The sequence below is a fragment of the Aphidius gifuensis genome, linkage group LG2 (genome assembly GCF_014905175.1).
Source record: "Aphidius gifuensis isolate YNYX2018 linkage group LG2, ASM1490517v1, whole genome shotgun sequence".
Lineage (NCBI taxonomy): Eukaryota > Metazoa > Arthropoda > Insecta > Hymenoptera > Braconidae > Aphidius > Aphidius gifuensis.
In genome coordinates this window covers 28,897,084-28,922,162 of record NC_057789.1, presented here as the reverse complement: position 1 = coordinate 28,922,162, position 25,079 = coordinate 28,897,084, and the positions used below count along the sequence as shown (strand labels likewise).

Here is a 25,079-nt window from a genome sequence, read left to right as displayed (position 1 = left end):
TAATAAATATAAAGTGTTGCCTATACTGTAGATTTAAATAGCGGCGTTAAATTTAAATAATTAATAATAGTAAATAAAGATATTTTATATAAATATATTGATTATTTTTTTTAGATAAACTCTCACAATAAAATAACAATTGACCATGTTAATGATTATTGCCTGGCTGAAATATTTATGTATCTTCCAGCATGTGAAAGGCCAAAAATTGCATTGGGTAAGAAAATATTAACACATAAGATAAATTATTTAATTTAAAAAAATTATTAAGTAATAACAATTAATTTATTTTTTTAGTTTGCAAACAATGGAAAAGAGCTCTTGATTATTATTCTTGGTTTAATGTCAAAAAACTTGAAATAACTCATTGGGAATATGATGAGTATCCAAATTATTTAATTAAAAATTATCCAACAATCGATAGACAATTTAGTTTTTTAAAATCTCTCCTTAATAAATGTGGTCGTTATTTAACAGAATTAGACTTGACAGCATATGGTCATTGTAACATAGTTCCAGTTATCAATGAATATTGTCCAAATCTTGAGAAACTTCGAATAAGAATTAAATACATTGATGATGCAATATTAGATAATGCATTTACACGTCTTTCTAAACTAAAAGTATTAAAAATTATATTTCAATGTTTTTCAAGTCCCGGTACGTATGTACCTGTTACTTTAATCAATTCATTGTTAAATGTTGCTGATACATTGACTGAACTGAATCTGTCCAATTGGTCTGGATGCATGGCGGACAACGCTGTATTTTCAGAAGAAATCACTAGTGTAAGTTGATCTTTATATCTATTACAAAAAAAAAAAAAAGCAAAAATATTATTTTTATTCTTTACATACAAGTACTTATGAATTATTTGTTTTGCAGGTGGTTTATGAACTAAAGGCCTTGGAAATAATTCAAATTGGTGGTATAAACTGTCCTAAAAGTCTAATCGATTACTTTACTTTTGCTCGACGTAAAATAATAGCTCGTAAAGACGAGTGTAAATATCGTGAAAATAAAATGAGTTTAATTGACCTTTATAAATGTAACGAGAAATTAGGTATGAGAATATCTCGAGTTACCGATGATTTTTTATATAATGTTGCCAATCAAATGAGGCAATTACAAAAGCTACAAATGTATTGTGATTGGATAACCGATATTGGTATGAATGCAATTTCAAAGATAAATTGTTTAAAAACACTTGATTGTTATGGGTGTAATAACGTCACTGACTCTTCTATTAAATTGTTTAAAAATATGTTGTTGTTGAGCTTACCATTCAGCAAAAAAATTACAAATAAATCAGCCATTAAAGTTCTTGAAAATTCACCAGATATGTATTATTTTAGCGTTAAAAACACAGGTGTAACTTCTGAATTTATAAAAAAAGCAGAAGAAATATCAAGAAAACGTAAAAAAAAATTGAGGGTAGTCATATCATGTGAAAATGGTATGTCTGAAACACAAATTAAACATGAATATTTGAGAGTTGATTATGTTAAAAAAGGGAAGCAACAAAACAAAAATTAGATAATTCGTAAGCTATTGATATGTAGCTCAATAAATGATTAATAATCTTTTATCTAATACTAGATTAATTTCAAATTTTAACAATGTAACCACTATGTAAATATAAATAAGAATAAATATAAATTTTATTACCATTCCAAAAAAAAATATTGTGTTAAAAAGATAGTGAAAAAAAACCTTATTCAATATTTATTTTAATAATTACCTTTTTTCAGCGTCATTTTTACCAATGTTCTTATATTTCAAATATTTCACTGAATATAAAAGAAATAAATAAAAAAATTCGCAATAAGATGCATTGATTTTTTATAAAGTTTATAATCTTAATTAAGATTTTCTTTTCTCATTTAAGTACAATTTATCCCATTATGATAATTTTAAATTTGGAGTATTCCAACTACGAAAAAACCACTATTATTTGACTCAAATATCTCATTGACAAAGCCTCTTTTCAATGGATCTAAAAAACAAAATTATCCCGATGATTAAGAAAATTACTCAACATTTATTTTTCATTTTAATAATTACTTCTTTCAGCATCAATTTTATCAAGATTATTCTTCAACGTTTCAAGCCAACAATCAGCTTCAACAATAGCCTTGCAAATGATCCTCGTAATACCACAATGACAACAAAATCTTAGTTTCATATCACCATAATATATTCTAGCATATGGTCTTTCAATAGCAATTATTTCACCAGGTTTTATATTTTTGTTAGCAAAAATATGTCTGCCAAATTTACGTGAATTTTTTAATCCAACAGAGTCACTTAAACTTGGTAAATTAACATGTCTATTATTTAAACTTGGTAAAAATTTATCATAATTCCATTTTTTAAATATTCCAGCATCAATAAAATTATATTTAATATTTAAATATATACTACTAAAGTAGATAGCACTATTTAAATATTAAGACAGATATAAGTCACCACAAAACATTTTGGAAGAAAAAAAAATGAATTTTACACTATAAAATTTTGTGTTATTATTAGTTTATAAATATTTATTTTTCTATCACATACTGACTTCAACGTGTCAGTTGACGTGAAATTGATAATTCACACAATCAAGTAAATAATATTTTTAAATTTTTTTTAGAATTATTATTTGTAATATAAATATGTAGTAATAATAATAATTGATATAATACGAACAAAAATTAAAGAAGATATATAAAAATAAATATAAAGTTCAACAAGATAATTTTGGTCTTGAAAATATATAAATTACAATAATAATTATTAAAAATATTTCCTATTAAAAAGGATTTAAAACTTACAAATAAACAAAAATTAACTTTTTACAATTGAACCTGATGATATTCTGGTGCTTGTTGTTTAGCCATGACTTACTGTAATAAAAAATAACAAACGAATAAAATTAATAATTAATTTATATTTTATTTTTAATAACAAATAACTTATTTGTTATTATTATTTAAAATAAGAAAGAAATAATGAAAATTAAAAATATAAATATTTTTATAAAATAATTACCATATTATTTATTTTTCTAATTGATGATTTATCATTTTGTTTTGGACAAGTTAAATCTTCTTCGAAAGCAAGTTCATTTCTATCTGGTGCACCCTGATCGTCAATTAGTACATCTAGTGCATCTTGATCATCAGTTATATCCTGATCAGATAGTGATGATGATGATGATGATGATGCTGGTGATGATGGTGGAGTTGTCAATTCATCAAATTTTTTAGCTTCATTTGAGGTATCATAGAGACAAACTACATGTGACCAACAACTTTTTTCCAAGGCTTGTGTAGCTTTTTTTAGTAATGAAATTGAATAACTAGCGCCTGAAACATCTAAAAAATTAAAAAAAATTATTTTACAATTTTTATACCTACAACATTTATTTAATCACAATTAACTTACTATCAACTGCTTGTTTTAGTTGATCGGCAGTTATTATCATTGTTATATCCAATGATCCAATGGTAATTTTTCCGTATCTATAATCATTTTCTGGAGGTAACATTGCTGGCAAAATTGGTTTTGATTCATCTTGCTTTAAAATAAATACAGAAAAAACATCAATACAAAATAATAATGATAATATCTTGATAGAAAAAAAAAACATGAATAAATGTTAAAATAAAAATTAATGTTATAAATATTTTGATAAATAAATTACCTTATTATTAATTTTTCTAGTTGATGATTCATCATCACTTGATGTAATGTCAATAACTAAAACATTACTTTGTGAATGATTTCTTTCTGGAAAATTATTTGTATTTTTGTCTACACTTCTTTTAAGTTTTTTATTTATCATTAATTTATTAGTATTGCTTTCACGCTTTCTTTTAACTCCTTTTTTTGGTTCTGTTATTGTTGATGTATTATTACTATTGCTATTAAAATCTTTGGAACATCCTGGTTGAGGGCTTATTGGTGCTGTTGTTGTTGTTGTTGTTGATGATGATTTTTCATTTGTTGGTGAGCTTTGTTTATCAATTTTGCCATGATTAACATTATTGTCTTCTTTATTTTCATCATCAGCATCATTATTTTCTTTTTCATTATCATTACCATGATTTTTTTCAACAACATTATCAGCCTCACTATTTTCTTCAACAGGATCATCATTGGTTTCAGTTGTTGCTTTGTATAATAGAATTTTTTTCCAATGACGAATAATGTAAATGGATTGTTCAGTATTATTGTTATTAACAATTTCAACATCATCATCATTATTATTATTATTATTTGGTGTTGAACTGTTTGATGATGATGATGTATCGAGATTCTGCACCTTGCCACTTATCTCCATTTTTATTATTTGTTTTGTTTATTTCTTTATCTTCACAAGTTTATATAACAATTATGATTTTAAATTATAAATAAATATTTAACTAACTTTTGTGATTAATTTAATTTGATATCTTTAATAAATTATTTAATGTTTTTTTAATTTTTATTTTGATATGAGAAGCTGTGCACCATGGAACACGTGTTCTTTTAAAAGCGAAAAGCCGGTGATGTTTTGTTTATTTTTTTTTATTGTATAAATACACGTTGTTAACACACACACACTATCATACATATTTATTGGTGTTGGTGAATGGTGCGCAAGCGTATGTTGTGTTTCTCTCATTCAGCCATCTTGTTTTTATTAGGCGGGAAAAATATAAAACTTTTTAACTGGAAAAATTAAATTGCTTTTTAATTTATTTAACAATTAATTTTATTATTTATTTTTTTATATTATAAAAATACAATAAATATAATATTTTTTTATTAAATTTCTTTAAATACATTGATCAATTGTTGATGATTTTAGCCTGAAAATTTTCGAGAATAATCCAATTTGTTTATCATCTCTCCCAAGTTAAACTGTCTTATTTTTAATACAAAAACAATCAAATAAATATTTATTATTTAATTAAAAAATAATGCATCATTAAAAACAGTTGGTTAATAAATAAACAATCAAGTAAGTACATAGTTATAATTTTATCCAACAAATAAAACAAAAATGTCAATAAATTTTGAAAAATAATTTTAGGTTATTATAACAATAATAGTGAAATAAAACAATATTAAAAAACAATGGTTTCACTAGGAAAGAGTATTAAAACAATACTCCAAGGAATTAAATTAACAACAATATCAATAAATCGTCCATACTCAATTGTTGAAAAATCAAAATATTTGTCATTAAAATATCAGTTAAAAAATTCATTTAAAATATATTCATTATCAACAAGGAATTCATCAAGTCTTGAAAAAGATGAAATTTGTAACATAGGTACCATTGGTCATGTCGATCATGGTAAAACAACATTAACAGCAGCAATAACAAAAGTACTGTCTGAAGAAAATAAAAATTGTAAATATGTGCCATTTGATCAAATAGACAAAGCACCACAAGAAAAATCAAGAGGAATAACAATAAATGTTGCACATGTTGGATATCAAACTAAAAAAAGAAGGTATGCACATACAGATTGCCCAGGACATGCTGATTTTATTAAAAATATGATAAGTGGTGCATCCCAAATGGACGGTGCTATTTTATTAGTGGCTGCTGATGATGGTACAATGCCACAAACAAGAGAACATCTGTATCTTGCTAAACAACTTGGTATCACTAAAATTGTCATATACATCAACAAGGTACACAATAAGCTACTTCTTAAATTTAATTAAGGTAACTCTATTGCTTCTGCTAAATAAATCATTGTATTACTTAATTTAAATTCTTTTTTTTCTTGATAAATCATTGAACATAAGAGTTACCTTAATTAAAAATAATTCATAAGAAAAAAACCATTTTTTTAAAGGGAATAACAATTTAAATTAGTTAACAGGCTGATTTGGTTGATGAGGAGTTATTGGATCTTGTTGAGATAGAAGCTAGAGAGCTATTAACAAATATTGGCTTTGATGGGTGTGAAGCACCAGTTGTTAGAGGTTCAGCTCTGCTTGCATTAAAAGGTGAAAAATCACATTATGGTGTTGATTCAATAAAACGCTTGATGGATGCTGCTGATGAACATTTTTCAGTACCTGAAAGAGACTATGTCTCACCATTCCTTTTACCAATTGATAATGCAATCAATATTGCTGGTAGAGGAACTGTTGTTGTTGGTACACTCAAACGTGGTATTATCAAAAAAAATGCAGTTGCTGATCTGCTTGGATTTGACAATGATACAAAAACAAGTGTATCAGATATCCAGGTAATTAAAATTGCTTATTTTTAGTTAATATAAATGGGGCATTGTTAACATACATGTTAAATAATTTCAGATATTTCATAAGAGTGTAACTGAAGCCAAAGCTGGTGAAAATATTGGTGTTTTATTAAGAGGGGTCAAGTTTTCAAATGTATTTAGAGGTATGATGTTGAGTGCTAAGGATACTATGGCATCCAGCAATCATTTTGAAGCCCAAATGTATCTCCTTGATACCTCAGAGGGTGGGCGAGTTCATCCATTACCTGTAAGTACCCAATCATTGGTATCAACTTGATAAATCGTTTTACATCAAGTTGATAAATCATTTGTATTATTAATTATAATTTTAGGCTGCTGGACATTGTACACCAATTTACAGTGCAACCTGGTCAGTGCAAACAAGATTCGATTTTTTGGTAGAAGGATCAAGCAATATGTTGATGCCCGGTGAACAGACAACAGCACGTTTAACACTTGTTAAAAAAATGCCAATGGTCGAGGGACAATCATTTACTGTTCGTGAAAATAAAACTACTGTTGCAACTGGTGTTGTTACCAAAATATTAAAATCCATTCATGTCGTTAAAAATAAAATGAATGAAGTTGTTGTACGTGGGCTAAGTAAAGATGAAAAACAAAATAAAAAAAAATAGATGAAATCTAATATCAATTTAAAATAAATCGTCTTTTTTTTTTGAACCTTTTTTAAATTAAAATAATACTAAAATGAAAATGTTTTTTAAACAAATGAGGTAATACATATTTATTTGCAATGTATCAACACAATTTATCAGGACTATTATCTTCTTTTTTTATACTGAAGTAACAGTCAATGAATTATTTAAAAATGTTTTTTTTTTTTTTTTTAATGATTATAATTATCGACATGTCATTAAAACAATTTACAGAAATTGTTTAATAAAATTACTGCATTGATATAATAAACTGTTATAATAAAAGTCGAACTCGAGGCTGGATGAAGTGGAGCAAATAGCTATTACCGTCGTTTTACTAATGTTTTTATTAAATTTTTTTTTTTGTTTTAAATTTTATTTTTTTTCTTGTTTTTATTTAAATTCTTAATGATAATTGATAATGACTTATTACGCGTTGAATGAAGCGAGGAAGTCAACAACAACTTTCTTAAGTTTAGCATCAGATGCTTCACTGATGGTGTTTTCCTTGGCAATGGTAGCGGTCAATTCTTTGTGGGATGATCTAAAATAACAAAATAAAATAATAAATTAAGTAATTGTTCAAGATAATAAATAGATGGTTTTTTGGTGTTAAATATTAACCTGATGTGTGCAAGGAATTCTTGCTCAAAGGCAGTAATTTTAGCTGGGTCCATTTTGTCAAGATAACCACGGACACCACAGTAGATGACAGCAACTTGTTCTTCAATAGCCATTGGGACTGTGCACAAAAATAAAACAAAAAATAATTAATATTGTTGATTGATTGATGATTAAATATTGTAGTTAAAAAAAAATGTAATAATTGACAAATGAATTTACCATATTGTCCTTGTTTAAGAAGTTCAGTAAGACGAACACCACGATTAAGAAGTTGTTGAGTTGCAGCATCTAAATCGGAACCAAATTGTGCAAAAGCAGCAACTTCACGATATTGTGCCAATTCCAATTTCATTGAACCAGCAACTTGTTTCATGGCTTTTGTTTGAGCAGCTGAACCTACACGTGATACTGAAAGACCAACATTAATAGCTGGACGAATACCTTTGTAGAAAAGTTCAGTTTCCAAGAAAATTTGTCCATCAGTAATTGAAATGACATTTGTTGGAATGTAAGCTGATACATCACCAGCTTGTGTTTCAATAATTGGCAATGCAGTCAATGAACCACCACCAAGTTTAATGTTCATCTTAGCAGCACGTTCAAGAAGACGTGAATGAAGATAAAAGACATCACCAGGATAAGCTTCACGACCTGGTGGACGTCTAAGTAACAATGACATTTGACGATAGGCAACAGCTTGTTTTGATAAATCATCATAGATAATTAAAGCATGTTTTCCATTGTCACGGAAAAATTCACCCATAGCACAACCAGAGTATGGTGCCAAGTATTGTAATGGTGCTGCATCTGATGCTGTTGCTGATACAATAATTGTATAATCCATTGCACCAGAGTCACTTAAACGTTTGACAATTTGTGCAACTGTAGATCTTTTTTGTCCAATAGCAACGTAAATACAGAAAAGTTTTTTTTTATCATCACCAGCATCATTAAAACGTTTTTGATTGATGATTGTGTCAATGGCAAGAGCTGTTTTACCAGTTTGTCTGTCACCAATGATCAATTCACGTTGACCACGACCAATTGGTACTAAAGAATCAACAGCTTTGATACCAGTTTGCATAGGCTCACGTACAGACTCTCTATTTATTTAAAAAAATATAACAAAATATAAAAATAAATTACAAAACAATTATAATTATATTAAAGCATAATAATTTTACCTTGGAATAATGCCTGGAGCTTTTGTACCAATACGGAATCTAAGCTTATTATTAAGTGGACCTTTACCATCAATTGGATTACCAAGTGCATCAACAACACGTCCAAGAAGTTCATCACCAACTGGTACATCAACAATGGCACCAGTACGTTTGACAATATCACCCTCCATGATATGTCTATCATTACCAAATACGACAACACCAACATTATCTGGTTCCAAATTAAGAGCCATACCTTTTAATCCAGAACTAAATTCAACCATCTCATCGGCTTGAATATTTTTTAAACCATATACACGAGCAATACCATCACCAATGCTCAATACACGACCAGTTTCTTCAAGATTAGCCTATTATAATTAATTTAAAATAAATTATTAATTCAATCAAATAACAATACCAATAAACTCATAAATAATTAGAACAATATTAAATTGTTATTTTTATCATCAACATACTTTTGGTGCTGATCCCAATATACGTTCTTCCAAGATAGCTGAAATTTCAGCTGATCTTCTGGTGCAACTGACATGATATTTACGAGTAGCATATACACTTGCTACTGGCCATTTCATCTAAACAAAAAATAATTAAATTCACTCATTATTAATCTTCACCAAAAAAATATCGAAAAAAAAAAAAAAATGTTCATGTACTAGGTGTGTTACATAACTCGCGTTGAATTTTGTTTATGTAATAAAAATAATTATCATGACACTAAATAATTTGTAGATTAAAAAAATAATAATTTTATAATTTGACATGTGTAAATAAATAATGAAAATAATAATAATTGTGTTGTTTAATTGTTAATTGGATAACTTTAATGTAAAAAAACGAGGTGACCGGTTGACTCCATTATAAATGTGAAAATAAAAATGTCGGCGCCCATGACGTTGGGAGTAGTTGTTCGACTAGTAGTACAAATTTTCTTACAACAATATCAATAGAAATTATAACAAATATGTTATATAAATATTATTTATTAATTAATTTACCTGAATTGTGGCATTTGGAAATTGTTTTGCCACGGATGCAGCTAAACGCAGTGATTGAAGGGCCATGATTGTGTAATTTAATTAAATGCCCGTCACTCGGACTACAGATACTTGTACGAGAGACGAGAGAGCCGAGGATGTGTATGTAAAAAAATCAGGGACATCAAACGGAACCAGCTTCGTCTCCCACTTTATTTTTCTCTCTCATTTTCCTGCGCAGTTTATTCCATTTTTTTTTAACTGTACAGGATGTAGGTGTCACTTTATCACATAATGTCTAATTTAATTAACAGCTTTAATTAACCAAATTATCAATTATCCATCTTAATTTATTATTTTACATTAAATATACACAATTATTAATGAAACAAAAATATTATTCAAGTATAAATACGTCTTGTTTTGAGATTAGATTGAATAGAAAATAAAAATTTTCAGACGCGGCCATTTTGTTACGCCATTTTCCAATTAAATTGCGGTAAATTTTAAATTTATTTAGGTTTTTTAGCTAAAAAAAATATATCTATCTTTTAAAGATAATTTTTAATTAATTAACTAATTAATTAATTAGTGATTAGGTTTTTTTTATTTAAAAAATCATTTTGAGGAAATGAAAATGAGTTTTTTTGTTTTTTTTTTTTTTAATTTGTCATTTTTTTATTTTTGTTTGATAAAAAATTGATATTTGATAAGGGTTTTTTTTTTTATGTGTATATCAGCTGGTCAACAATTTCGACGTCGAGAAGGTGCGCATTGTGACATCCAAGCCATCCTCTAAACAATTTTATTACTTGTATATATTTTTTAAAATTATTTTGGATGCATCCATTGTTTTAAAATTAACTAATTATCATTCACAATCAACTCAAGCTCTTGTCCCTCAAGGTATGTAAATGAAAAAAAAAAAAAAAGTGTTTTTTATAAACAAATCATAATACAACAATGGAATTTCCCAGTGTTGTTATTGATGTAATATTGATTATAATTTGACAGTAAAAATAAATGTTCCATTTCCATTGAATAACTAATTTTAAATTTACAGAAAATTACAAGATGATGGCTTGATTCATAAATTACTTCTCAATATAAACGAGAGCATATTGAATAAATAATTTAAAAATTAAAATTATAAACATGGATTCAGCGTCAAGTGAAGCTGAAATTTTTGAAAAACTTGAAAAAGAAACAGAGTCATTAAAACTTCGCCTTGAAGATGAAAGAAAAAAACTCAATGATGTTACACGTAATTATTAAAAATAATTAACATAAAATAAGAGCAAGAGTTTAATTAATATTTTATATTTTAATTATAGTTGCTGATGTATCTGATAGACTTGAAAATGTAAATTGGATAAATATAAAACCACGTCGTGTATTAAAGGGACATCAAGCAAAAGTATTATGTTTAGACTGGTCACCAGATAAACGACATATTGTATCATCATCACAAGATGGAAAAATGATAATATGGGATGCATTTACAACGAATAAAGAATATGCTGTAACAATGCCAACAACATGGGTCATGGCATGTGCATATGCACCAAGTGGCAATCTTGTTGCATGTGGTGGTCTTGATAATAAAGTAACTGTTTATCCATTGAGTCTTGAAGATGATGTCACGAGTAAAAAAAAAACTGTTGGTACACATACATCGTATATGTCATGTTGTGCATTTCCCAATAGTGATCAACAAATATTAACTGGTAGTGGTGATAGTACTTGTGCTCTATGGGATGTTGAAAGTGGACAGTTATTACAAAATTTTCATGGACATTCTGGTGATGTTATGTCCATTGATTTAGCACCAAGTGAAACTGGTAACACATTTGTATCTGGAAGTTGTGATAAAATGGTACTAATATGGGACATGAGAAGTGGACAGTGTTGTCAAAGTTTCGAAGGACATGAATCAGATGTTAACTCAGTATGTTGATTTTACTTGATTACAATTTTTAAAGCTATAAATTCAAATGATTAATTATTAATTATGTTGGTTTATTTTTATTTTTTACAAGGTACGTTTTCATCCAAGTGGGGATGCTGTTGCAACTGGCTCTGATGATGCAACTTGTCGTTTGTTTGATTTACGTGCTGACAAGGAAGTTGCTGTTTATGCAAAAGAATCAATAATATTTGGTGCAAATTCAGTTGATCTAAGTGTCAGTGGTCGTTTATTATTTGCTGGGTATAATGATTATACTGTTAACATATGGGATACACTTAAATGTCAACGTGTTGCATTATTATATGGACATGAAAATCGTGTATCTTGTTTACGTGTTTCACCAGATGGTACTGCACTATCAACTGGTAGCTGGGATACAACAATCAGAGTTTGGGCGTAATTTTTAAGTCAATCAAAACATTGTCAAGATATCAAAAATTATTATTTATAATAATAATTAAGTACCAACGTGCATTTAATTAAATAAATTAGATGATAAATATTATTATACAAATGTAAATGACACGCAAGTAGAATCACTTAGAGCCTCATGTTTATGTACAAATAATAAAATGGTTATTAATTTAGATTAAAAATTTTACCAAAATATTATAAATAATAATATACAGTATGTAAAGAGAGAAAGAGAGATAGAGAGTGAAGGAGAGAGAGCAAGAGAAAAAGTATTTAAATATTATTAAAATAATAAAATGTTAGTATTTTTGTTTATTATTAATAAAAATTATTTTCTTCTTTCTTTTACAACAAAAAAAAAAATATCTAATTAATTATTCTAATTTAAATATTATCTGTCATCTAGAGATATTTTTTTTTTTTCCCTCAAGAGATTCAACGAATCAGCAGTCATCTAAAATGCACACAAAAAAAAAAAAAAAACTGTATCAATGGCTGACAGAATTGTGCAGGATATGGTTGCAATCTGACTCGGCACTTTATGTGACTTTATGTCAAAACTGTTAATACTAAAATAATTGAAATAATAGCTTTGAAATATTTACAATAAATATACTTGAAGTTTAATTAAAAATGCCACAATATACAAGTAAGTTTTGAATAAATAATTATAAATTAATTGTACAAATAACCTAAAAATTGAAATGAGAGTAAAAACATTTTTTTTTTTTACTTATCATGATGATAATTGAATAACAAAATAACAAAATATTATTGTTTATTAGTTAAGGTAAAATGGGGCAAAGAAATGTTTCCAAATGTCGAGGTAAATACCGATGAAGAGCCAATGTTATTCAAAGCTCAACTCTATGCTTTAACTGGTGTTCAACCAGAGAGACAAAAAGTCATGGTCAAAGGAATGACACTGAGGGATGATGATTGGGGTGCATTAAAACTCAAAGATGTAATTATAAAATTGATTAATTAATTTCTAATTTAATGATGCAATTGAGCTTTAATGATGATAATTAAATATTTAAAAAATAAAAAAAAAATATAGGGAGCAACTGTTTTAATGATGGGTTCAAAAGAAGAAGATGTACCAGTTGAACCAACAGTTAAACCAATATTTATGGAGGACATGAATGAAAGTGAATTGGCAACAGCACTTGAGCTACCATCTGGTTTAACAAATCTTGGAAATACATGTTATTTAAATGCAACAGTACAATGTTTAAAAACAGTACCACAGCTACGTGATGCATTAAAAAATTTTCCTGGTGGTTTAGCAGCAACTGGTGGTAGTGGTGTTGGTGCATTAGTACCATCACAAAGTATAACTGCTGCATTGAGAGATCTTTATGATGGTATGGATAAAGGTTCATCATTAAGACCAATTGTACTTGTACAAATGATGCATTTAGCATTTCCAAGATTTGCTGAAAAATCAGAACATGGAGGTTTTCAACAACAAGATGCCAATGAATGTTGGACTGAACTTGTTAGAATGTTACAACAAAAATTACCACCACAAGAAACAACAAATAGTATTGAAGGTTCTTATAAACCAGCTTCATTAATTGAACAATATTTTGGTGGTTCATTTGAGACAGAATTAAAATGTGTTGAATGTGAAGATGAAACACCAACAAAAGGAAAAGAAGATTTTCTTCAATTAAGTTGTTTTATTTCAACTGATGTTAAATATATGCACTCGGGATTAAGAAATAAACTTCAAGAACAAATTACTAAATTATCACCAACATTGGGACGTGATGCTGTCTACACTAAAACAGTAAATATATTATTATTTTGATTTTTGTAAATTAAATTACATTATTTAATTGTTAATTGACATCTTGTTTTTTTTTTTGCTTTTTTATTTTAGTCAAAAATTAACAGGCTACCAGCATATCTTACAATTCAATTTGTAAGATTTTTCTACAAAGAAAAAGGTGCAATTAATGCTAAAATATTAAAAGACGTTAAATTTCCATTGGATTTTGATGCATATGAACTTTGTACACCAGAATTACAAAATAAATTGACACCAATGCGTGATAGATTCAAGGCTATTGAGGATAAAAAAGTTGAAGATGCATTAAATATTAAAGATAAAAAACCAAAAGGTGAAGAGACTGAAATTGCAGTTAAAAAAGAACCATTTTGGTTTGAAAATGATTTGGGATCAAACAACAGTGGATTGTATACACTTCAAGCTGTTTTAACACACAGAGGTAGATCAAGTTCAAGTGGTCATTATGTTGCTTGGGTACGTCAAACTGGTGATTCTTGGCTCAAGTGTGATGATGAGACAGTCACAGTTGTTACAACTGAAGAAATATTAAAATTAAGTGGTGGTGGTGATTGGCACTGTGCATATGTGCTTCTTTATGGACCCAAAATTCTTGAATTGCCAATTGAAGAAACGAAATGAATTTAATAATAAATATGCTATTCAACTGTCTGCTGTATTAACAACAATTATACCGTTAAAATATTTTATATTCAACTCAAATGAATGCAGGTGAATGCAATTTAATCATCAACTTCATGTCACTGATTTGATTCAGCAGAAAAAAAAAAACTAATCATTTTTTAAATAATTAAATCAGTGATGATTGTTTATTATTATTATTTTTTTTTATTTAACTATTTGCAATTGATTGAATGTTTTTTTTTAACATCAATGTTTTTCGTAATATTAAAACAAAAAAAAAATGATAAAAAAGAAAATAATTGTTGTGTGTTTATTTAATTTTTTACAGACGATTTGGTATATTTTTTAAAAATTTAATTTATACATTTGATGATGATGAAGGAGGAGGGAGTAGATCGTTGCGATTATAATCGAAAAATTGTAATCAGTTTGTCGATAGTCTTTGCATCAAATCCACTTGATTCTTTACAGTTTTATAATTTTTTTAAAATAACATTTATTAATAACAAAAGAAAAAATAATATTTTTAGGATTTAAATTATCAAACTTTGTTGTTGGATCAGTGTCACAATGAACGTAAAATTTTTTAAGCCTAAATATCTACGTGGATTATTCAGGAGAATTATCAAAAGGTAATTACCAAGTTGATATTTTTATAATTCTAAATTGATAAGAAAAATAACAGCAATTTTTTCATATTTTTATAACAATTGTGTGTTGTTTAATAACAATGACAATGAATTTCTTTTTTTTTTTTTTAAATTGTCGTTATCAATTTGTCGATTATATTCAATCAACTTGTTGCATAACAAAAGATTACTATTCAAAAACAAAAAAAAAAAAATTAGTATAATTTTTAAAAGCATCTATTAATGTTACAAATAATTATTTCGAATTTATATTTTACATATAAAAAAATTTTTGAGTGTTTGAAAATTATCGATTATCAGTTTGCCCGATCAGCCAGTTGATTTTTCCCCGAAAAAATCAAAGGTCGAAATAGAATAGAAAAAAAAAAAAAAAAAAAAATCTCCAACAAATTGGAGGGGAAGATCCTCCCAGTCGGTCCTTTGATATAATTTTTTTTTTTCAAAATGAGAAACAGCATATGTATCGCCGAAAGGAAACGGCTTTTAAAGAAATAAATTTTTTTTTTTTTTTCCCTCAAGCTATCTGAAGCTATCATAATCATAATCATCCTTAAGTGGTGTATTTATTTTTTTTTCTATAAATAGTTTATCTATTTTTCCACAAAAAAAAAAGCTCTAAAATTATTTATAACAATCAACGTTTATTTTCCTATTTAATTATTTATCAAAAAAATATTATTAACAATAATTAATAATTCAAATAATAAATATAAAAAAAATTATTCAGTTCGGAAACAAGTTACGAAAAGAATTTTATATTTTTATTTGATTTTTTTTCTCCTCTTTTTAGAGCCTGCAGATCAGCCATCATTCTATTTTCCCCTTCACCATCCCTCTCCAGTAAACACACACACACAACCTCGGCCAGTTTATATATTTATTTATTTTTTTTTGTCTGTTGATTTGCCTGTGTATTTTTTCAGTTCACATTCACCATGGGTGATTTCACCTCGCGTTTTTCCTCACCATCTTTCCTAAAAATATTACGACAAATTAAATAATAAATATTACAAATCATTCATTCAAACTAAACCCACAAAATATGATTTTTTTAAATAAACAATTTTAATAAACAATTTAATTAATCAACAAAATACAGTGATACAAAAATTTGAAAAAAAAAAAAAAGTGAATTGTGTAGTTGTGTTTGTTTGACTTTCTCTCTGTCTTATTGACACAAAAATATATTTATTTATCTCGTCTAATTGCTCCAATAAAAATACATCTATTTAAACAAAATAATAATAATAATAAAAATATCTACACATATACAAACATCTACAAGTTTTCATTCGAAATTTAGATTTTCTTTTTTTATCAAATTGACAGTTGGTCTTTGGGCGTGTTATAAACAATAATTTACTAAAAAAAAAAATCAACAAATTAATTATCAACAAAGCCAAACAATTGTTAATAAAAAAAATAATTATTATTATTATATTAATAATAAAAAAATTAGTTTTTTTTTTATGTTTTTTATCGCGCATGTCAAGTTATTCTTTGTGTGACAGTTTACATTTGTGTATTGGTCTATTGACAGTGTTGTGACTGTGTGTGTGTGTATCACTCAGTGACAACGATTATTAACTCTTTTTTTAAAAAAAAATAAAAAAATAATATTATTTATGTGTGTTAGTTTGTGAGTAAAATTGTACTGAGGAAAATGGCGATCAGGTGGCGACAATATTTTCAAAATTTTCATATTTATTTATGATTATGTTAAAGAGAAAAAAAATTTGTTTATTGTTATTATTTTTAATTATTTATATACAATTGTAAATATAAATTTAAATAATGTAAATGATTATTTATTATTATTATTATTAATATTAAAAAACAATAACAACAACGAGACATTAATGGCACTACCTGAATCGCGTCAGATGCGTGAAGAAGAAAGCGACATAATAGAATCACCCACGTATAAATTGAGAAACGCCCCATTGTGAATTTTTTTAATTGTTATTATTATTCAACAATATTAAGTGATTATTATTATTGTAATATTAAAGGGTTATCTAAAAGATTGAGGCCTGCAAAGAGAGAAGAGATAGAAAAATTTTTTCGATATGATGGAAAAATTTGTTTCTTTGAATTTTTTTATAAAGTTAATTATTGCTTGATTGTTTGATGAATAATAATCAGCTGTAAATTAAAAATATAATAATAAAAAAAGGCAGTTGAATTAATTCAATTGAATGACATTAATTGGATATTTTATTTAGTGATAAGAGAAAAAGAAAACAAAAAAAAATGGGAAATTGTTTCAGTAGTCCGGCTGATGCCGAGACTGAAAAACCAGATAGAATTGGTAATCCAAGTATTGAAGCTGTTGCACAAGCAAGTCCAGTACCAACACCACCACCAGATCCAATAAGACCAATGCCACAAATACCAGATACAGATGTACCAACAGCTAAAATATTTGTTGCACTTTATGATTATGATGCAAGAACAGATGAAGATCTTAGTTTTCGTAAGGGTGAACATTTAGAGATTTTAAATGATACACAGGGTGATTGGTGGCTTGCTAGAAGTAAGAGAACAAGACAAGAAGGATATATACCTAGTAATTATGTTGCCAAATTAAAATCAATTGAAGCTGAACCGTAAGTGTCATTTTTTAATTTTTAAAATTTTGTTTTCTTTTTTTTTTTACTCCAACAATTAAAAATTACAATTAAAATTTAATTTATCATAATAATACCAATTTTTATTAGTTAAATTAATTAATTTTATAAATTTTTCATTAATTATTATTTTTTTTTACCTGTAAATTAATTTTTAAAAATATTTTTTACTCATTTTTTCAAATTTTCCAATTTTTTTTTTCTCAACAATAGAAAAATTATTTTGTTTATTTAATAATGATTAATAACAATTGAATATTAATTTATAATAATTATTATTATTTAAATTTTATTAAAAAATATTTTTTCAATAATAATTATTAATTTTTTTTTACTCATTTTAATTTTTTTTCTGAAAATATAATTAAAGTTTTTCTATTTATTTTTTTTTTAATTTTATTAATATTTTTATTGTTTATAATCATTTATTATTATTTATTTTTTTCAAAGAATTATTAGAAATTTTTTAGATTCATGTATTTGATTTTCAGGGTCATATTTTCACTTAATTAAATGAATTTATTGTGATGGTTGGCTGATGCCAAGTTGAAAATTACTTTCCCTGTACATGCATGAAAAGACCTAGATAAATTAAAAAAAATAATCGCATAACGTATATTTTTAAATTAAATAAATCAAATACATATGGTTTATCAAGAAATGTATTTAAAAAAAAAAAACAAATTTTATTTATAGATGGTACTTCAGAAAGATAAAACGTATTGAAGCTGAAAAAAAATTACTACTACCAGAAAATGATCATGGTGCATTTTTAATTCGTGATTCAGAAAGTAGACACAATGATTATTCACTTTCTGGTATGATTTTATATAACAATAAAAACTAAATAAACATTTCATATTAATTATATAATTATTAGAATTCAATTTATAATTTATTTTAGTTCGTGATGGTGATACAGTTAAGCATTATCGTATTCGACAATTAGACGAAGGAGGATTCTTCATTGCAAGAAGAACGACATTTAGAAATCTTCAAGATCTCGTTGAACATTATAGCAAAGATGCTGATGGTCTATGTGTTAATCTCTGTAAACCATGTGTACAGGTAATTTAAAAAAAAATTTATTTCATTTCCCTGTTATTAAACCAACAGATTAAATAAAAATTTAATTTTTTTTTTCTTTTAATTTGATCGAGTTGAAGACCAAGAGCATAATAAAATATTTTTTATTTTTAAATTTTTAAAATCACAAAATAAATATTTTTATTGTACCATTTTTTGTTTTTCTGTTTTTGCCTAACCCACCTACTTCTACTGGATTTTCCTGGTAAATTTTTATGTCCAAATATATAAAATTATTCATCTTGTTCATCACACATTAAATTATAAAATATTTTTATTGTTTCACTTTAGTATAAATTAAAATACAATCAGGTATGTTATGTGTTTTTTTTTTTTTCATGAATGAAAAATAAATTAAACAAATTGATGAATATAAATGTTGTTATCATTAGCTCACTGTGTCTTCATTCTCGTATCATTCATGCAAATAATTAATCATCAAAATAAATGTCAAATAAAAATGATAAATTATTACAGGTTGAGAAACCTGTGACTGAGGGTTTAAGTCATCGTACTCGAGATCAATGGGAAATTGATCGTTCATCATTAAAATTTGTTAGAAAATTAGGCCAAGGACAATTTGGTGAAGTATGGGAAGGTTTATGGAATAATACAACATCTGTTGCAATAAAAACACTTAAAACTGGTACAATGGATGCTAAAGATTTTCTTGCTGAAGCACAAATAATGAAAAAATTACGTCATTTAAAATTAATACAATTATATGCTGTTTGTACAATGGAAGAGCCAATATATATTATAACTGAATTAATGAGAAATGGTAGTTTATTGGAATATTTACAAGGTAAAGGACGTGGTCTTAAATTAACACAATTAATTGATATGTCTGCACAAATTGCTGCTGGTATGGCATATCTTGAATCACAAAATTATATACACAGAGATTTAGCAGCACGTAATGTTCTTGTTGCTGATGGTAATGTTGTTAAAATTGCTGATTTTGGTCTTGCAAGATTAATTAAAGAAGATGAATATGAAGCTAGAATTGGTGCAAGATTTCCAATTAAATGGACAGCACCTGAAGCAGCTAATTACAGTAAATTTAGTATTAAATCAGATGTTTGGTCATTTGGTATTTTATTGACTGAATTGGTTACTTATGGACGTATACCTTATCCTGGTAAGAAAACATTTGACAAACAATGTTATTTAAATTAAAAAATAAACAGATTAATACAATTTATATATTTATTTTTAGGAATGACTAATGCTGAAGTGTTACATCAAGTTGAGCATGGTTATCGTATGCCATGTCCACCAAGTTGTCCAAATGCTCTCTATGATATTATGCTTGAATGTTGGAACAAGGATCCAATGAAGAGGCCAACATTTGAGACACTTCAATGGAAACTTGAAGATTTCTTTACAATGGAAGGCTCAGAATATAAAGAAGCATCTGGATATTAAAAAAAAAAGTTGCCTTGATTTATTAATTTCATCATGAAAAAAAATATGTTTAACAAGTGCACAGGCTCATCAAAGATCTGAGGAGTTTGAAAACAAGTGGAAAAAAAAAGAAAGGATAAACTAAAAATATAATGATGCAGTTGACATTATTTATATTTTTTTTTTCAAGTATGTTTTATTATTTAATTTTATATTTTTTATTATTCGTTTAAAACTATTCTGGCTGCCATAAAATGAGCTATGACAAAGCAGGAAAAACTATTGAATATTTTAAAAATTAATATAACAAGTGAGACAAGTATTTGGCTGAATAGATTTAATCATTTTTGTGGGTTTTTTTTTTGTTTTTTTAAATGTGGAATGAATGATTGTGGATAATTTTTTTTTAAAAAACGGAAATGGATCAGTGATAGACAATTATCACAAACGGAAATAATCTTAAGTAAACACTTGAAAATTTTTTGGGTTTTATATCGTAATAAAAATACAAGTCATCATTTTTTAGAATGAAAATAAATATTACGAGATCATGGGATTGTGCATATTAAAAATTTTCATTAACAAAAATATTTTTTAAAAATATATAAATCAATTTTAAATTCTTCCAATTTTTACAAAATGTTATTTTAAAATATTAACTGATCCGTCCGATGGGCAAATGACAATTATAATTAAAAATTTAATTGTTTTTTTTTTTATCAAATAATACTCTCAATTCCTGGCAATTATTTAAGCGTGACTTGTGAATTTTTTACAATAAAATAATAATTTAAAAATAAAAAAAAGCACTGTAAAAGATAAAAAATGCATGAAATAATTTTTTTATAATGTAATTTATTAAAAAAATTATATAAATTAAATTATATATAAAATATATATTTAAAACAAATGGAGAATTAGTGGTTATTCAATGTTGAGTAGATAAAATAAAAAAATAAAATAGAAATTGAGTTTGTTATATGTGTAATATTTGCAAATAATAAATGAAGAAAAGGTATACTTTTGTGTAATTGTTGGCTCTTCCAAAAGAACTAAATACCAATAAAAAATAAATTCACAGTTCATATTTTGTACTAAATAAAAATGTCTCAAATAAAATTTCGACACATTAATCTTCTCACGATAATATTTCATAATAAAATATAAATAAAATTATAAATAACATTTAAAAATAATGTACGTATAGTATTAATGGCAGAAAATAATATTTTATATGAAAATCTTTGTTCGAAAAATTATCAACGCCAATTATGTATATCTATTAAAAAAAACAATTTATAAAATTATAAATTTAAATGATCAAAGTGACTTTGGATTGAAACAATTAATCCAACATGTAAAAACTAATTTTTAAATAATAAATATACAACTTTTTTTTTTATTTAAAGGAGAGATTTTTTTTTTTTAACTCCTTTTTTTAATTTTATTTTCATCAATCGAGAACATAAAGTAGGGAACAATTCAAGTGATATTTTTAAGCAAAAATTATTTACGTATGTTAATGAAAAAAAATAAAAAAAACTGTGTGATTGATAAATGAACAATTTTATTATAAACGACAGATGTTTTATTTTTTTTTTTTAAAAACTATATATATTTTTTTTTTCAATTGAATTGTGTTTTTAAAAATGAATGAATGATATTGTTTGTTTATATATATTTTAAGGCAGGTTTTTATTTTTTTAAATATAATTAATTTTTAAGTTTTATTCGAGTTTGTGGTCTCGATTGATGAAAAATATATTTTAAAAACGACAATTACGTCCTTTAAACATCGACGAATAATATAAATAATTGTTTAACAAAAAAAAAAAAAATCTATATATTAAATTCCGTCAATTTATCTATGATTAATTGGCATTTTTTTTTTCTACTATTTTATTTATATATGAATTCTCATTATGTAATAATAATAAAACAAAATGAAGTTATTAAAAAAACATATTATGTATTTTATTTATAAACTTTTTTTTAATTACCTTTGGGTGTTAATGATCGGCTGGTATTTTTATACTCTTATAAAACTAATAGATGACACAAAAAAAATTTTAACTAACGTGGCAGTTTGATTTTATATTTTCGACACGTTGGCTGTCCATTAACTATTTATAAATTAATTCTATTGAAATTAATTTATATTGAATAAAAAAAAAAATATTTCTGTAATATTTTTGAACAATCATTTGATTCTACCTTCAAGTTAAATTAATAATTAACATCTAGGTGAAAAAAAATAGATTAAAACAATGAAGACAACAATTTTATTTTCCATTTCGATCATGATATTCCTTTATCACCAGGTAAATAATTTTATTTGAAAATTTAAACTCATACAATCAATATTCATATTTATTTTAATTAATTTCCAGTCAAATGCTGTTGCTTTGAGGAAAAAACGAGCTGATGTACATGTACCCATGAATATTGACACGACAAATCCTGATGTTTGTACAACAAAAACTTGCAACGAAGCTGGTGAGAAATAAAAAAATTTAAATTGAATAACATACCATATGTGTTGTTAAATATATATTTATTTTTTTCTTTTTTTAACAGCTGCTTTGTTATCTAAAAATATGGATACAAGTGTAAATCCTTGTGATGATTTTTATGCATACACTTGTGGTGGATTTATCAACTCAACAATAATACCAGATGATAAAAAAACCATTGGAATTTTTGGCTTAATCAATGATCGAATACAGAAACAATTACGAATGACCTTGAATGACACATCAGAGTCATCATCAAATGATCCAAGGTATGCTAAATTAGCTAAAAAATTGTACAAAATTTGTATGAATCAAGACGTAGATGAAGATCAAAGTAATGCTACTTTAATGAATTATTTGGATCAAATTGGTGGCTGGCCAATTTTAAAAGGAAAACAATGGAATGAAACTTTATTTGATTGGAAAAAAAATATCATTAAAGTCAATAAAAATACAAGTTTTTGGTTGATGAGTTATTTTAAATTAGATGTAGTTATGGATATAATGAATAATTCTCAACATGTTATTTATTTAAATGGTTTTTTTCCTGGTGTTTCACGAAAATACATGTTAAATGGCTTTGATGATAAACATGTCAAAAATTATTTTAACTACATGGTCAATGTATCTGTTGCCATGGGTGCTGATAAAATATCTGCTCAAACAGAACTAAAACAAGTACTTGACTTTGAAATTAAACTTGCTGAATTAACACATGCACTTGAAGAAACTCAAAAAACTACAACTATTTATAATCCAATTACTCTTGGTCAATTGACAAACCTTTCAACATTTTTTCCATGGAAAGAATATATAAATTATCATTTAAATATATCAATAACTGATGATGAAATAATTATTGTTAGTAATGTAAATTTTTTTGTATCATTGGGTGAACTAATTGATACTGTACCAAAAAAAGTACTTGCTAATTTTGAAGCATGGAAATTAATTCAAAGTACAGCTATGCATATGAATGGCGAAATTAAAAATATACAAAAAAATTATAAGATGATACAAACTGGTGCATTGAAGAGTGAAGAAAAATGGATAGAATGTGTTAAAATTTTATCGTCACAAATGTCAATTGCAACGAGTGCATTATATGTGCATAAAAATTTTGATAAAAATAATAAATACAATGTAAATACACTGGTGGAAAATTTGCAAAATCAATATGTTAAAAATTTAGAAAATATCAGTTGGATGGATAATGTTACAAGGTCAAGAGCTGTTGATAAAGCCAGAAAAATAGGACGTAGTATTGCTTATCCTGATGAATTATTAAATGCTAGTAAAGTCAATGAATTATATGATGAAATGGAATTTACTGGAGACACTTATTTGGAAAATATAATTATTTTAAATTGTCATAATAAAATGCAAAAATGGAAATCATTGAGAAAAATAACTGATCAAAGTTATTGGATGATTTTTGGAAATTCTGTACATCTAGGACAAGCTTTTTATTATTCACTTTTTAATCGTATCATACTCCCAGCTGGAATTCTTCAAGGAGAATTTTACAACAATGATCTTCCAAGTTTCATGAATTATGCTAGAATTGGAATGATAACTGGGCATGAGATTGCACATGGTTTCGATGAAATGGGAAAGATATTTGATGGCAATGGAAATTTATTTGACTGGTGGGAAGAAAGTACAAGTAAAAAATATCATGAAAAAATTAAATGTATTGTTAAACAGTATGGAAATTATACTGTCAAGCAAGTTGGCATGAAGGTGATATTAAAAATAATTAACAAATAAATGTCCCACTTGTTTTTAAATTACAAAAATATTTATAAATTTAATTGTTTTTTTATTTTAGATAAATGGTAGTACAACAAAAGAAGAAAATTTTGCAGATAATGGTGGAGTTAAAATTGCATATTTAGCTTACAATGATTGGCTGATTAAAAATTACAATTTAGAACAAAAATTATCTGGTTTTTTAAATTTTACATCAAGACAAATGTTTTGGATTAGTTATGGAAGTACATGGTGTGAAAAATCTAGAACTGAATTTTTGATACATTCAATCAACATTGGTGCACATTGTCCACATGAATTTCGAGTCAGTGGACCATTGTCAAATCTCGATGAATTTTCGAAAGACTTTAAGTGTCCAGTTGGCTCTAAAATGAATCCAAAAACAAAATGTACTGTATGGTAATTTTTTTTTCAAAATAAATAACAATTATAATTATAATTTAATAAAGAAAAAATAATAAAAAAATATAACAGCTAATTAAAATGTTGCTGTTTTTGA

General features: G+C 26.0%; 6 protein-coding genes across 6 annotated transcripts; 5 read left to right on the top strand and 1 right to left on the bottom strand.

The window, feature by feature from the left end:
* The first annotated feature begins 5,071 nt into the window (after nt 1-5,071).
* LOC122850127 (elongation factor Tu-like) lies at nt 5,072-6,892 on the top strand. Its single transcript, XM_044149157.1, has 4 exons — nt 5,072-5,676; nt 5,871-6,242; nt 6,313-6,504; nt 6,590-6,892. The coding sequence occupies exons 1-4, from the start codon at nt 5,110-5,112 to the stop codon at nt 6,890-6,892; spliced, it is 1,434 nt and encodes a 477-aa protein (XP_044005092.1). The 5' UTR covers nt 5,072-5,109.
* Nucleotides 6,893-7,253: 361 nt separating this feature from the next.
* On the bottom strand, nt 7,254-9,931 carry LOC122850116 (ATP synthase subunit alpha, mitochondrial). Its single transcript, XM_044149144.1, has 6 exons — nt 9,720-9,931; nt 9,180-9,296; nt 8,722-9,071; nt 7,757-8,640; nt 7,538-7,655; nt 7,254-7,457 (listed from the first exon to the last, which is right to left on the bottom strand). The coding sequence occupies exons 1-6, from the start codon at nt 9,783-9,785 to the stop codon at nt 7,343-7,345; spliced, it is 1,650 nt and encodes a 549-aa protein (XP_044005079.1). The 5' UTR covers nt 9,786-9,931; the 3' UTR covers nt 7,254-7,342.
* Nucleotides 9,932-10,464: 533 nt separating this feature from the next.
* LOC122850153 (guanine nucleotide-binding protein subunit beta-5) lies at nt 10,465-12,446 on the top strand. Its single transcript, XM_044149225.1, has 4 exons — nt 10,465-10,604; nt 10,762-10,962; nt 11,033-11,646; nt 11,738-12,446. The coding sequence occupies exons 2-4, from the start codon at nt 10,854-10,856 to the stop codon at nt 12,065-12,067; spliced, it is 1,053 nt and encodes a 350-aa protein (XP_044005160.1). The 5' UTR covers nt 10,465-10,604; nt 10,762-10,853; the 3' UTR covers nt 12,068-12,446.
* A 120-nt stretch (nt 12,447-12,566) lies between these two features.
* Nucleotides 12,567-14,821, top strand: LOC122850124 (ubiquitin carboxyl-terminal hydrolase 14). The gene is made up of 4 exons (XM_044149154.1): nt 12,567-12,730; nt 12,867-13,045; nt 13,142-13,876; nt 13,970-14,821. The coding sequence occupies exons 1-4, from the start codon at nt 12,715-12,717 to the stop codon at nt 14,516-14,518; spliced, it is 1,479 nt and encodes a 492-aa protein (XP_044005089.1). The 5' UTR covers nt 12,567-12,714; the 3' UTR covers nt 14,519-14,821.
* Nucleotides 14,822-15,951: 1,130 nt separating this feature from the next.
* LOC122850123 (tyrosine-protein kinase Src42A) lies at nt 15,952-20,850 on the top strand. Its single transcript, XM_044149153.1, has 5 exons — nt 15,952-17,780; nt 18,498-18,619; nt 18,706-18,869; nt 19,365-20,028; nt 20,107-20,850. The coding sequence occupies exons 1-5, from the start codon at nt 17,425-17,427 to the stop codon at nt 20,313-20,315; spliced, it is 1,515 nt and encodes a 504-aa protein (XP_044005088.1). The 5' UTR covers nt 15,952-17,424; the 3' UTR covers nt 20,316-20,850.
* A 1,744-nt stretch (nt 20,851-22,594) lies between these two features.
* Nucleotides 22,595-24,992, top strand: LOC122850693 (neprilysin-2-like). Its single transcript, XM_044149825.1, has 4 exons — nt 22,595-22,615; nt 22,685-22,790; nt 22,872-24,550; nt 24,639-24,992. Exons 1-4 carry the CDS (start codon nt 22,595-22,597, stop codon nt 24,981-24,983), a joined length of 2,151 nt encoding a protein of 716 aa, XP_044005760.1. The 3' UTR covers nt 24,984-24,992.
* Nucleotides 24,993-25,079: the final 87 nt, after the last annotated feature.